The sequence below is a fragment of the Phyllobates terribilis genome, unplaced genomic scaffold, assembly GCF_046119375.1.
Source record: "Phyllobates terribilis strain yellow unplaced genomic scaffold, ASM4611937v1 Scaffold_1__5_contigs__length_1240528914, whole genome shotgun sequence".
Classification (NCBI taxonomy): Eukaryota; Metazoa; Chordata; class Amphibia; order Anura; family Dendrobatidae; genus Phyllobates; species Phyllobates terribilis.
The window spans coordinates 8,934,516-8,950,143 of record NW_027362761.1 but is presented as its reverse complement, the minus strand read 5'-3'; the positions used below and the strand labels follow the sequence as shown (position 1 = coordinate 8,950,143).

General features: G+C 44.5%; 1 protein-coding gene across 1 annotated transcript in view; it reads left to right on the top strand.

Moving 5' to 3' along the window:
- Nucleotides 1–15,628, top strand: part of LOC141166626 (excitatory amino acid transporter 5-like) — a 926,734-nt gene that overhangs the window by 262,206 nt on the left and 648,900 nt on the right. Inside the window, exon 3 of the mRNA XM_073653531.1 lies at nucleotides 1,243–1,455. Coding sequence (XP_073509632.1) covers nucleotides 1,243–1,455 — 213 coding nt within the window. The remainder of the gene's footprint in view (nucleotides 1–1,242; nucleotides 1,456–15,628) is intronic.

Sequence of the window (15,628 nt, the reverse complement as noted above, 5' to 3'; positions counted from 1 at the left end):
CATTCAGTGTAATTCACCCCCATACAGTATAATGCACCCCATAGCCCATACAGTATAATGCACCCCCATAGCCCATTCAGTATATTGCACCCCAATAGCCCATTCAGTATAATTCACCCCATAGGCCATACAGTATAATGCATCCTCATATAGTATAATTCACCCCATCGCACATTCCGTATAATGCACCTCCATTCAGTATAATGCACCCCCTAACCCATTTAGTATAATGCACCCCCATATAGTATAATACACCCCCATAGCCCATTCAGTATAATGCACCCCAATAGCCCATTCAATACAATGCACCCCCATAGCCCATTCAGTATAATGGATCCCCATAGCCCATTCAGTATAATGCACCCCATATAGTATAATGCACCCCATAGCCCATTCAGTATAATGCACCTCAATCGCCCATATAGTATAATGCACCCCCATATAGTATAATACACACCCATTGCTCATTCAGTATAATGCATCCCATAGTCCTCAATACAGTTTAATGGCCACCACAATGTTTAAAAAAAAAATGCAATACTCACCTCTCCTGCTCGTTCCCTGCTGATCTGGTGGCTGCAGCTTGTGTTCTAAGAGTCGCACATCTCAGTATAGAGGATGCCATGTCGCGCTGAGACGTCAAGACACCAAGGAACAATGATGGGGGAAGAAGCGTCAGCTCACACTCCATCCTCCATCGCTTTTAACTGTATCGGCAGATGCCAATACAGTTGAACTTGTGGGAGGGAGGGGCCTCAGCTTACAGGCCCCATTGCGCCGATAACTGTATTGGCGCAGGCAGATACAGTTAAAAGTAGCGTAGCTCCGGGTGGGCCCCTCAGAGCACGTGGCCCAGGGCGGCCGCACCCTTTGCCCCTCTGGTAGCTACACTACTGGTTCCAGAGTTATAACCTCATAAAGTGACTCTGGTTAGAATTTAAAAAATTGGCCTGGTCAGGCAGGTGAAAACTGGCTGGGGGGTGAAGCGGTTAAAGTACAACTTTTATTAAAGGACTCCCCCAGTGCACATCCAGCCTGATTTGCATACGGCTTCCAAATTTGAATTCTCATGACTAATAAATCTGATCTCTATTAAAAAATATATTATTTTTATTGGGGAACTTCCACAATATAAGAAACTGGTGACAAGTGGTTCACTGTAAATTGGTGTAAAGTAATATAGAGAAAATAATGGATGTGACAATGAAAATTATTATTAAAATTTTTTTTTTCATCTTTCAGTTTAATGTCTGGACTAGCAACAATGGATTCAAAAGTTTGCGGAAGAATGGGCCTCATAACCATCACATATTATTTATGGACAACATTTTTGGCTGTTGCAGTTGGCATCATATTGGTGGTTTCCATTCATCCTGGTGCTGCAGCACAAAAAGAAAATCATGTTGGTGGACGGCCTGTTCTAAGTTCTGCAGATGCTTTGCTAGATTTAATAAGGTGAGTGAAATAATAATAAAACTACTTTTTATGAATAATAAACATAATGTTCAAACCTGTATTACTGACCATTCTGTGCACATGGAAGTGAGGTTGGCCTACCTAAACAAGTTATTAAATGACCGTAGATCAGCTTCTATGTAGATGATCAGCAGTCGTTTTCATCCATTGGTTACCTTGTATAAAGAATGCTTATTTGCAGTCATATGAAGTATCAAAAATAATAGTTATACCTCTCTGACCACACATTGTATACAGTGGGGAAAATAAGTATTTGATACACTGCCGATTTTGCAAGTTTTCCCACCTACAAAGAATGGTGAGGTCTGTAAGTTTTATCGTAGGTACACTTTAACTGTGAGAGACAGAATCTAAAAATAAAAAACAGAAAATCACATTGTATAATTTTTAAATAATTAATTTGCCTTTTGTCCTGGTCCTCCATCTTTGTATATGCTCCCCCATCCTGGTCCCCCATCCTGTTATATGCTCCCCCATCTTGGTCCCCTATCCTGGTATATGCTCACTAATCCTGGTCCCCTATCCTGGTATGCGTTCCCCCATTCTGCTCCCCTATCCTGGTATATGCTCCCCCATCCTGGTATTTGCGCCCCCATCCAGGTATACGCCCCCCCCCCACTCTGTTATGTGCTCCTTCATCCTAGTCCCCCATGCTGATCCATGCTTCCCAATCCTGATCCCCCATGCTGATCCATGCTTCCCAATCCTGGTCCCCCATCCAGTTATGTGCTACCCCATCCTGGTATATGCTCCTCCATCCATCCATCAATAAATAAAAAAAAACACTCCTACTCACCTTTCCATCGCTCCCCTGCAGTGCGTTGTTTGTTTTATTTTACTAAAATGGTGTCGATATCATCACCTGCACATGCCACAATATCCAGCACCATTTTATTGAAGACAAATGTGCAGTGTATTCAACAAAATTGCGTCGTAGTACGTGCATGCGCATACCGCGCTGTCTGGCGCCATTTTGTTGAAAACACTGTGCAAATTTGTGTTCCCTAAAATGTAGTGGGATATCGCACTATGCGCAGGTGCCGATTCAGACGCCACACGCCTCCCCCAGCCTCTGGCCCGAACAGCGCCACACTCCTCCACCGGCCTCTTGCCCAAACAGATATGTATTTATGGCTCAGGACATCTAGTTATACGTTCAGTGCCGACGCATACTGCGATCTCCGGCGCTGCACTCCTAATCCCTATCTGGGATGTGGATGTGTCGTTTTGTAGTTTTAGCTGCGGCCAGACTGCGCAGGCTTCGGACAGAAGGACACATCCCTGATTAGATTATAGATATACTGATAATACGGGGGTGTACTCACTTACGCTGATCGCTGTATATATAATGTACTGAATGGGATGTACTGACTTAGGCTGAGCGCTGTGTATAAATATATATAATATATATATATATTTTCAGTACACTCAAAGGGGTGCATATATAATGTACTGATAATAAGGGGATGTACTCACCTACGCTAAGCTCTGTATATATATAATACTGATAATACAGGGAGTGTACTCTCTTATGCTGGGTGCTGTGTGTGTATATGTGTTTTATATATATAAAACAAGTAAAACAGGGGATAAATCGAATGCCCAATAATAATCAATAAATATCAGCAGTGATTTGGAACAATTATAAACGACTTTAAATCAGAACTTTATTAAAATGTGAATATCAAAAATCATACACAAATGTAGCAAGGCAAAATAATAGCAGTGAAGTGGGGCAACCTTATTGCGTGATGGTACACTTAGTAAACCGAGCAGCCAACCCAAACTGCTCGCACACATTAAATTCGGCAAAAAAAACTCACTACGTGCAATATAACCCCCAATGCCCAACAAGTGGTGACAGTCCACTATGCACATATATATCCACTCCTCATAAGGTATCAGTGTGTGCTGTTGACAGTTCATGGTATGCACGCATTTAATACTACAATCCTCAATCATGTAAGTCAGTGAGTAATTGCTGACGGGATATCTCCCACCCTATTAATAGTGTGACACAATCTGCTCTCTCTCAGGCTATTCATATGATGGTACTGATTTGTGTTTAACAGACAACCCTCTACAAATAATGTCTACACTTAAGCGGAGGGGATATCAACCGTCTTATTGCAGCAGAATATAACTTGTGACGCTGGGATATACCCTGAGACAACATCAACATGTGTCACATAGTACATATAATATTACGGTATGGGTGTCACTGTGTGCATATTCATGACTGTACATTAACCATTGGAAAAAAGGAATGGTCTCACCCACTCTGTAGATATAAAAACTGGTTAACACAGATATTCATGGGTGTGTATGTCCCTTTTCCCAAAACTCCCGACGCGTTTCATCACAGATTGACTCATCAGGGGAGGTAATGTTCTGACCAGTTGCTTCAATCGCATCATCACGGTCACTTTTCCATACTCAAAAGTGGTGAGCACTACAGTGGACACTTTTTTTTTTACCTGATATGAATGTTCCAGTTATAGAGGCCTTTATAACAGCGGTTAAGTGATGAAATTGTTTCCTTGACTGCTCTTGTCCATGACGACAACATCACCATTAAGTCTGCTTACAAGGGTGGTGCTGTCTTCGTCGTCATGGACACTTCTAAATACAGTAGTAAGATTGAGAGACAGTTGAGAAATTAAAATGTGTATTGTTTACTTGGGGGTGACCCAAAGTTCGAACTTTTGAGAAAAATTAAGAATTTGTTAGATGAGGCTAAGTGTTACGGATCCGGATGGTGGAACCTCTGTGCTGCGGTGCAAGGAGGGGCCCAGAGGGGCGTTACTAAGTATCAACTCGGACCGACCAAGGTCTTACGGCGACTCAATCGACTCCGTGACCAGGGAGGGACAGAGCAGAGGGACCAGGTGCTACTCTGGGGACGACCTTGTAAGAGAGCAGGTGACTCCCACGGGTCAGATGGCAAGGACTGATCGGTACAGCAGATGAGCATGGCAAGCAGGCTGACGGGTGGTCCGGACAAACAGACTGACAGACATGGCTGGTAACAAGCAGGAGCCTCCAGGTAGGCTGTCAGGCAGGCACGGCAAGTGATGGGCAGGAGCCTCTAGGTAGGCTGTCAGGCAGGCACGGCAAGTGACGGGCAGGAGCCTCTAGGTAGCCTGTCAGGTGGTCACGGCAAGTGACAGGCAGGAGCCTCTAGGTAGCCTGTCAGGTGGTCACGGCAAGTGACAGGCAGGAGCCTCTAGGTAGGCTGTCAGGTGGTCACGGCAGGTGACAGGCAGGAGCCTCTAGGTAGGCTGTCAGGTGGTTACGGCAAGTGACAGGAAGGAGCCTCTAGGTAGGTTGTCAGGCAGGCATGGCAAGTGACGGGCAGGAGCCTCTAGGTAGGCTGTCAGGTGGTCACGGCAGATGACAGGCAGGAGCCTCTAGGTAGGCTGTCAGGTGGTCACGGCAAGTGACAGGCAGGAGCCTCTAGGTAGGCTGTCAGGTGGTCATGGCAAGTGACAGGAAGGAACCTCTAGGTAGGCTGTCAGATGGTCATGGCAAGTGACAGGCAGGAGCCTTTAGGTAACAGGCAAGTTCTCCAAGTAGGCAGGCTAGCCTAGCCCATAGACAGACTGGCGGGTTGACCGTAGGCAGACTGTCGGGCTGGAGAGTGTCCTTAGCTGGCGGAGACAGGTAGCAGGTGAAGGCTCCGGATTAGCGGACTGGCCAAGCCCATAGACAGACTGGCAGACGGAGCTGTAAGCAGACTGTTGGGCTGGACGGATAGTCAGGAGTAGACTGGCAGACTGGGCTGGTAGTCAGGCAGACAAAGGGACTTGAGGGCTGAAGCAGAGATTAACACACAAAGCTATAACCTTGCACGGGCACCTCCATATTGGAGGAGGTGCCTTTTATAGGGGAAGTCCTCCGGCCATTGGCCGGGGACTATTTAGGACGATGCGCGTGGCCCCTTTAAGAGGGAGGGAGCGCGCGCCCTAAGCACAGAGTCGGGAAAGCTGCGTGCACCAGCAGCAGCTGCAGGGAGGCCAGAAGACGCCGGAGCAGGACCGCGGCGGTAAGGGAGACGGCGTCTCTACCGGGCAGGAGGCAGGGACACAGATGCTACACTAAGTTTAATGGTATCATAGATGACAACTTATGTGACTACTTATATTTTGAGAATTTGGTTACTCCGATCATATCCGTTTTACCGAAGAAACAAAATTCCTTAATTGATCCACCGGGGACGTCCAATAGACTCGGGCAGTGATTCAGTCTTCAGTCGTATAGGTATTTTTTTAAATCGTATTTTGGGCCCCCTTTCTAATTGTATTTTGTCCTATATACAGGATTCGGCTGATTTTTTATGTAAATTAAGAGAGGTAACAGTTGACCAGGATGAGGAGGTTGTTCTTGCATCCTTTGATATTGTGTCATTATATACCTCGATTGAGCATGAAAGAGGGTTAGAGGCAATCAAGAGAAAATTGAGAGAAACCAAGTTCTCAATTGATTGCAAGAAATTTATTCTTGATATGCTTGAATTGGTTCTTAGGAATAATTATTTTTTATTTGGAGATACATTTTATTTTCAAAAACGTGGTACAGCAATGGGGGCTAATATGGCCCCGACGTATGCAAATCTTATAAAGTCATTGGAGGACGACTTGTCTATGTGTCCCCCCACTTCAGCAATGTACTGAAGTGGTGGAGATACATATACGACGTCTTCCTCCTCTGACTAAAACTCAAGTATTGGATTTTGAAAAATTACTCAATGAGATAGATAGTGATATTAAATTCACCCTTGTATATTCCACTACAGAGATCCAGTTCTTGGACATAATGGTATAACGCGATGGGGTAGGTTTTTCAACAAAATTATATACAAAACCTACAGATTGGAACAATCTGTTGAAATTTGAAAGTCCTCACTTTGAGTCACTTCCATATACCATAGTCAGTTTCTCAGGTTAAAAGAATAATCAGCAAGGAGTATGAGATACAAATAGCTTTTGATGAGTTGACAAATAAGTTCACGCGTAGAAATTACCAGAGTCAACAGCTAAGAGAAATACCAAAAGAATTCTTATGATATCTACATATAGTGAGGAGAGTAATGCTGTAACAGGCATTATTAAAAAAACATTGGACTATGTTGGGGAGATGTTTGCCAGAAGTCGATGAATTTGCTTCCCTTCCCCTCTCTTCATATAGACATGCAAAAAATCTGAAAGAGAAGTTAATTTGCTCGGATATAGGATCATTGAAGAGTAAAACCGAGAGCACATTAACTGCCAGAAAGTAGACCGGATGTTTCCCGTGTTTGGATTGCATAAATTGTAATAATATGATAAAAGGAGAGAATTACCGTGTAAAAAGTTATATGACATGTGATAAAGACTATGTCATCTATGTTCTACAGTGTCCCTGCAAACTAATATATGTTGGTGAAATAACATGGGACCTAAAAACAAGGTTGAATCATCATCGCTATAGAATACGAAAGAAAAAAAATGGATCTTCCAGTATCCAAACATTTTACAGAATTAAGTCATAAGGAAAAATATCTTAAATTCAGCATAATTGACCATGTACCACCACTCAGGAGGGGAGGGAATAAAAAGAAATACTCAAAAAGAAAGAACTGCAATGGATTTATAAATTAGAGTCTTTAAAACCCAATGGACTTAACATTGACTCTAAATTGCTTATATGATGGCTCCTTTACAATGGATTATTTCTTCTCTGTAGTATTAGATATTTTAGTGTTTTTTTTTCTTAATTTTTAATTTTTTCTCTATTTCACAGAAGTGCATTTTTGAAGAACTGACTCACCCCACCGTCCGAAATATTGAAAGACACCTGAGCAACACCATGTATATAAGTTGTTTAATAATTAAATTGTTATATTAATGGTTAATATAAGTGATAAGCAATAGTTACATGATGTGACAATACACTGTGTAACATATTGAACAGTGTCTTTATGTCATATTTTTTGTGTCCTTTTTAGGCTTTTAATTGGAGTATTTTATCTCCTTAAATAAATACCACTAATTGATATTTTTTAATAGCTCAATATTTGCTCCATACAAATATCGCTTGATGTACATGGTGTTTGCGTAGGGTCAGGGAAAATATGCCCCTTAGCTTAAGGGCTCCGTGTTATAGAAAATGACAGAGTCTGCGCAAGTCCGGAGCATGATTAATCTTCATAAACATGGCGTTCTGCCGGAGCCCGTGCGCAGTTGGTAGACTTCAACTGCTCTCTATGGGTATGTGCAGACGAGCATTCCAGCCTGCGGCCCCCGACTCTGTGATGGAGCCGCGCACAGATATATTTTTTTTAACCTACGGACTTTCCACATAGAGATTAGGTCTATGGGGAAAGTCTGCATGCGGACTCGCAGGAGGAATTGACATGCTGCGGACTGGAAAGACGCGCCGCAAGTCAGTTTCCGCAGGTGCACAGAGATGCATAGTGGGCATGTGATATGTACAAATCCCATCCACTATGCTGTAACATCTGGCCACTGCGGGTTTGTTGCGGCATAAGTCCGCAGAGTCAAACCCACAGCAGCTCCAGATCGTCTGCACACACCCTAACTCTAGGTTTAGTGGAGTCCAGCGCATACGCTGTTTGACTTCCGGGTCGCCGACAGCGGTGTGGGCTATGACAGTGTATGAATTATGGTGGGGTGAGTCATTAATGAAATTAATATTATATATGGTCCACACATGGAATTGATTAATTATATATGAACTACACATGTCACATATCGAATTGCTCTTGATTAGATATATTGCCATTAAGGTTTAAGGTAGAGTTATGCACTTTTAAAATTGATAACATTTTATAGATGAAATTGACTATGAACATTTGCACTTGACTATGACATTTGCACTTTGCACAGTGCACTTTATATTTACGTATGTAATTCTTGTATGAATTGTTATATTATTATTCAATTGGAACCCCTATATATGTCCACTTCACTATATCTCATTGCTTTGAAAAAGTCCCTCACTAGGGATAAAACGTTACCGCCTTGTCATGATTAGAGATGAGCGTTGTTCTACTCGAACTGTTCGCCAATCTCAAATTCGAGCTGTTTTGGGCGGTGTTCGAGCCGTTCGGCGAACACGAATGATTTGAGAAAAATTCGGCTGTTCGAGGTTATGTTCGATAACTGTTCGTGCACCAAAATCATAACTGGATTTTTTCTCAGTAATGATGAAAATTAATGTTAATACGCAGTTTGAGTGTACAGCGGGGTGGGGGGAGGGGCAGGGGATGGATCTCTGCAGGAATAATGAAGATCTCCATTTTTTTTTCTCTTTCCCGCATTTGCAGTGGGGAGGTGCAGTCTGTCAGCCTATCAGCAGCGCACATACGGAGCGAACTGCTGTTTTTCACACAAGCAAGGGCATGTGTCATTGGCAGTGTATGTCACATGTCCTTGCCCTATTAGACCAAGCCATTTTCCTCGTCGCCACCATTTTCTCACTGCTGCAGCTGCGTGTTAGACGGCACCGCTGTTGCTGTGTGCGCTATACCTTGTTAATTTCAAGCCAATTTTCGCACAAATCTACAGATAGTTTGGGAGTAGGGAATAGTTGTGATTGCAGTCCTTTTAAGGACTAGGTTACAGCATTTCCTACGACTTTTATCAGGCAGGTCTGTGCTCTTAAATAGATAGATTGTGGGAGTAAAGACTAATTGTAATTGCAGTCCTTTTCAGGACTAGGTTACATCAGTTCCTATCAGTTTTTGCCAGGCAGGTCTGTGCCAGTGCTGTGCAAGTTTTTTTCACAGCATTTGGCTGAATCTAGCAAAGCTAATCCTTTTTGGCCTATTGCAGAGTGTGTTAGTCAGTGGAGTAGCCTATCTGTGTTGCAAGATATACCACCTGTGTATAGAATACCAATTTTTTTACTGCACCTAGTGAAGTAAAATCTTTTGGGCATAGCATCATTCTATTAGTCCATCTATACTGACCTCCATCAGGTTGCAAATTGAATATAATTTTTTTCTGCATCTAGCTCTGAAAAAATATTTGGGCTTCTAGCAGTGTGTGGGACTTGTTCTATTAGTCCATCTATACTGACCTCCATCAGGTTGTAAACTGAATATAATTTTTTTCTGCATCTAGCTCTGAAAAAATATTTGGCCTTCTAGCAGTGTGTGGGACTTTCTCTATTAGTCCATCTATACTGACCTCCATCAGGTTGCAAATTAAAAATAATTTTTATCTGCATCTAGATCTGAAAAAATATTTGGCCTTCTAGCAGTGTGTGGGACTTTCTCTATTAGTCCATCTATACTGACCTCCATCAGGTTGCAAATTAAAAATAATTTTTATCTGCATCTACCTCTGAAAAAATATTGGGCTTCTAGCTGTGTGTGGGACTTGTTCTATTAATCTATCTATACAGACCTCCATCAGGTTGCAAACTGAATATATTTTTTTCTGCATCTACCTCTGAAAAAATATTGGGCTTCTAGCTGTGTGTGGGACTTGTTCTATTAATCCATCTATACAGACCTCCATCAGGTTGAAAACTGAATATAATTTTTTTCTGCATCTAGCTCTGAAAAAATAGTTGGCCTTCTAGCAGTGTGTGGGACTTTCTCTATTAGTCCATCTATACTGACCTCCATCAGGTTGCAAATTAAAAATAATTTTTATCTGCATCTAGCTCTGAAAAAATATTTGGCCTTCTAGCAGTGTGTGGGACTTTCTCTATTAGTCCATCTATACTGACCTCCATCAGGTTGCAAATTAAAAATAATTTTTATCTGCATCTACCTCTGAAAAAATATTTGGGCTTCTAGCTGTGTGTGGGACTTGTTCTATTAGTCCATCTATACTGACCTCCATCAGGTTGCAAATTAAAAATAATTTTTTTTCTGCATCTAGCTCTGAAAAAATATTTGGCCTGCTAGCAGTGTGTGGGACTTTCTCTATTAGTCCATCTATACTGACCTCCATCAGGTTGCAAATCGAATATAATTTTTTTCTCCATCTAACCCAGCCAATAGTTTTGGCCTAATACCACAGTTTGGCCACTCAGCTCTGCTCGGTTCCCATCCATTGTTTTTTTGTGCAAACAACTCCAGAGTTGTGAATTAGTTAACCACCAAAATGAGTGGAAAAAGGCCTGCTGCTGGTGGAAAGGGGAATAGGCGTGTTGGGAAGGGGAAAAAAGGTTGTGTCCGTGGGGTAGGTGTTAAAGCAACAGTAACATCTGCAGAAGAAAGACCATCTTCCAGCCAAACTAAAATGTCTACTTCTTTTAGCGGACAATGTGATAAGATCCCTTTCTTACGGCCACGCCAATCACTACAAATTCCAGATGTGGCACAAAAACAGCAGGTGCTTCAACGGATATCAAGTGCTCCTTTAAGTGGGCTCTCCTCCACATCAACTTCAACATCACAAATACTCCAGTCCTCAAAGGTGTCACCCCAATCGCACTTGCTTCCTCACAGCTCCCAAATCTCCAGCTGCCCGTCTGAGTATGAGGTAGAACAGATGGTTGAGTCTGCAGAGTTGTTTACTCATACTATAGCCTGGGAATCAGAGGTCGACTCCAGCGCTTCTGTGAATCCAGACGAGGAAATGATCTGCACTGATGCCCAGAATCCTTATGAGTCGGATCCAGGACCAGACGCAGAAGGTTCTGACCATAATGTAGACCCTCATTCCCAAACTGTAACTCCTGTTGGTGGAGACAATGAGGAAGACGATGATGAGACTCAAATACCTGATTGGAGCGACAACTTTAGTTTTTTGTCAGGGCAGGAACAGGTTGGCTCTGAGGACGACGGGTGTGATAACGCACAGGGTGATGATGATGAGGTTGGAGATCCCACTTACTGTCAACCCACAGTCAGCCAAGAGATGAGGTCAGCAGAGGAGGTGGAGGAAGATGCTAGTGACGACGAGGTCAGGTTGCGCCTTCCTGGACAGAGACGTAGTACTGGAAGCACGTCAACAACTGCATCCTCAAACACAACTCTGCCTCTCACCACAAGTCGTGGTGGCTCTTCAGGTCGCATGGGTGCTAAGCCTTGCATAGCCTGGGCATTTTTCAGATCGATAAAGATGACCCAACTCGTGTTATCTGTAACATTTGTCAGCAAAAGCTAAGTAGAGGCCAAAAAATACATAGTTTGAGTACTTCATGCATGAACCGGCACATGGACATGAAGCATAAGTTGCAGTGGGAAGCTCAGTGTGCTACAATGCGGCCTAGCCGGCCGGGCCAACCACCGTCTGCCATATCTTGTGCATCCGTGGCCTCTTCATCCTCTGTGACTGGGGGGACAGCAGTCACACCTGTTTTGGGGCGCAGACCTGCCACCTCTTTACCCGCAACAGCCAGCGTGATTGGCAGGTCATCATTTTCTTTGGAGGTGGTAACACCAGCTGGTGTTGAGCGCTGTCCGACATCGATAGCACCACCTTTGGATCAAGGCAACCTAACATGTCCGCCTGCATCTTCCTCACAGACCGGCAGTTTGCCGGGGACACCCTTATCAACCCCGTCTAAGCACAATAGCCAGCCCTCGGTCCCTCAGATGTGGACAAGTAAAAGACCATTTCCTCCTAGCCATGAGAAAGCTAAGAGGTTGAATTTCACCATCTGCAAGCTCTTGGCTACAGAAATGCTGCCTTTCCGCCTGGTGGACACAGAGGATTTTCGAGACCTTATGTCCGTCGCAGTGCCCCAGTACCAGATGCCCAGTCGGCACTACTTCTCAAAGAAAGGTGTGCCTGCGCTCCACCAGCATGTCGCACACAACATCACCGCTTCTTTGAGAAACTCTGTGTGTGACAGGGTGCATTTCACCACAGACACTTGGACGAGTAGGCATGGACAGGGGCGTTACATGTCGCTGACTGGGCACTGGGTAACTATGGTGACAGCAGGACAAGGGGCTGCTGTCCAAGTCTTGCCGTCCCCACGAGTTGTGCGTCAATCCTCTTTATGTCAAAGTTCCTCCACTGCTTCTGCCTCCTCAACCTCCTCTCGGTCTTCCACCTGCACCCAAAGCCTGTCTGGTCATGCCACAAGCTTTCTAACTGCGCAGAAGGGATCCTGCACACCTCCTTACTATGCTGGCAGTAGGGCTCAACGTCATCAGGCGGTTTTTACATTGAAATGTCTGGGAAATGTGAGTCACACAGCTGAGGAGTTGTGGTCAGCTCTGGAGAACCAATTTCATGAATGGTTGTCTCCACTGGACCTGAAACCAGGGAAGGCTGTGTGCAACAATGCTGCAAACCTGGGTGCGGCCCTTCGCCGGGGCAATGTCACACACGTGCCTTGTATGGCTCACGTGTTGAACCTGGTTGTCCAGCAATTTTTAGCCCACTATCCCAGACTAGATGGCCTTCTGCAGAGGGCACGGTCGCTGTGTGCTCACTTCCGCCGTTCGCATCCCGCAGCTCAGCGACTTACATCTCTACAGAAGTCGTTGGGCCTGCCACTTCACTGGCTAAAATGCGATGTGCCTACCCGGTGGAATTCAACTCTGCACATGTTGCAGCGACTGTGGCAGCACCGACAAGCCCTGGTGCAATACGTTCTGACGTATAGCCTGGGCCAACGAGATCCAGAGGTGGGGCAAATCACGCTGGAGGAGTGGTCTCAGATCAGGGACCTATGCACCCTTCTGCACAGTTTTGAAATGGCGACGAAGATGTTTAGTGCTGACGATGCCATTATCAGCATGACTATTCCGGTGATTTACATGCTGGAGCACATGTTAAACAGAATTCGGAGTCAGGTGGTGGCACAAGAGGAGGTGGAGGAAGTAGAGGAGGAGGAGTTGTATGCGGAAGGGCTAACATCTGCAAGGTCCAGACGGTCGGCAGCACCAAGGCGGCAGGCATGTGAGGGTGGGGGAGATGGTTTTACCAGGGCGCATGGTAGCAGCCAAACTAGTGAGGAAGGTGCAGGAGCCCAGGAAGAAGTGGAGGACGAACTGATGGAAGACTCATCAGATGAGGGAGACCTTGATCACATTTCTGTTGTGCGAGGTTGGGGGGAGAGGACAGAGGAAGGAAGCATGATTGTTACCTCGCCACCAACACAACAGGGATGCACGCATGCAGGAGTATCAGCAGAGACTGTTGCAGAATCTTACATGTGCTTTTCCACAAAACACCAGTGGTGCACGTAGTGAATCTCACAGTTCCAACTTGCCAACCGTGGGACCGTCAAGTGTTCAGCACTCAAACCGTAACAGAACCACAGTATCTGCTGGTAACATCAATTTTGCGGAATCATTTCACCACTTTTTTAGCCCATCCTTTGCAAGGCCACAGGAGACAAGAAGTCTGACACATAGTCAACGCTTAGAGACGATGGTACAGGAGTATCTCCAAGTAAACATTGAAGCAATGACTGTGTCACTGGACCCTTGCTCTTTTTGGGCTTCCAATCTGGATAAATGGCCGGAGCTAGCCACTTACGCCTTGGAGATCTTGTCATGCCCCGCAGCCAGCGTTCTGTCTGAACGTGTGTTCAGCGCTGCTGGTGGTTTGCTGACAGATAAGCGCACGCGGCTCTCCACTGATAATGTAGACAGACTCACGTTCATAAAGATGAACAAATCATGGATCCGAAACGACTTTTCTACCCCTGTGTCATCCTGGGGAGAGTAAAAGCTTGATGATTGGTTAAAATCACCCTACCAACCGTTTTAAGCTTTCAAATTACTAATCATGTTTATCTGTATCTTGGCTGGAAAATAATTTTGGGCTTTGTAGCAGTGTGCAGCACTGATTCTATTAGGCCATCTATAATAAGCTCCACCAGATTTAAAATTACTAATCATGTTTATCTGTATCTTGGCTGGAAAATAATTTGGGCTTTGTAGCAGTGTGCAGCACTGATCCTATTAGGCCATCTATACTAAGCTCCACCAGATTTAAAATTAATAATAATTTTTAGCTGCATCTAGCCCGGAAAATAATTTTGGGGCTCCGAGAAGCGCAAGACACATAAGTGCCTTCTTGCTGCACTACCTGCAACATGACCCTCATATTGTCAGAATTCGAAGTAATCATGACTACTGGGTTGCCACACTCTTAGATCCCCCAAACTTTTCGATCAACCTTTTCATTTTAATAAAGACCAAAAAAATGGTCATTTTTGAAATTATAAGCATTAGCAGGTTGTTAGAAACTGAAATCAAACAGTTTTCAACTCAAAACTTTATTCTAGGTGATGTTACATTTTCACATAGGACCCCTTGTTCGAAAGGAGCTTCTGAACTCTCTCGTCCATTGAATTTGTCAGGTTTTGGATGGTTTCTGCTTCAATTGTTTTGCATGAGGACAGAATACCCTCCCAGAGGTGTTGCTTAGATGTGAACTGCCTCCCGCCATCATAGACACTCCTTTTGATGATGCTCCAGAGGTTCTGAATGGGGTAGAGGTCAGGGGAGCATGGGGGTCACACCATAAGTTTGTCCCCTTTTATGCCCATATCATCCAGAGATGCAGATGTTTTATGTGCAGCATGAGATGGTGCATTATCATGCAAAAAAATGATCTTGCTGTGAAATACACGGTTCTTCTTCTTGAACCATGGCAGGAAGTGCTGTTTGAGAAAATCCACATACATTATGGAGTTCATCTTTAGCGCCTTCAGGGATCCTAAAGGGGCCGACAATCTCTCTCCCCATGATTCCAGCCCAAAACATTACTCCACCTCCTCCTTGTTGGCGCTGTAGCCGTGTTTGCGTGGGGTGTCCATCAACCAGCCATCCTCCACTCCATCCATCTGGACCATCGAGCGCTGCACGGCACTCATCCGTGAACAAAACAGTTTTGAAATCAGTCTTCATGTAATGTTTGGCCCACTGGAGCCGTTTCTGCTTGTGTGAAGTGGATAGAGGAGGTCGACAGGATGGCGTATGCACAGCTGCAAACCTCTGAAGGACCCTGCATTTTGTTGTTCGGGGGACGTTGGAGGCACCAGCAGCTTCAAAAACTTGTCTGCTGCTATGACAAGGCTTTTTTGCCGCTGCTCTTTTAACCTGACGTAATTGCCTGTAGGAAAGAGTCCTCAATTTGCCCTTATCAGCACGCACACGTGTGTACTGTGAATCAGCTACATACTTCTTGATTGCCAAGACACTTCATCCTGATCATCGCACAAT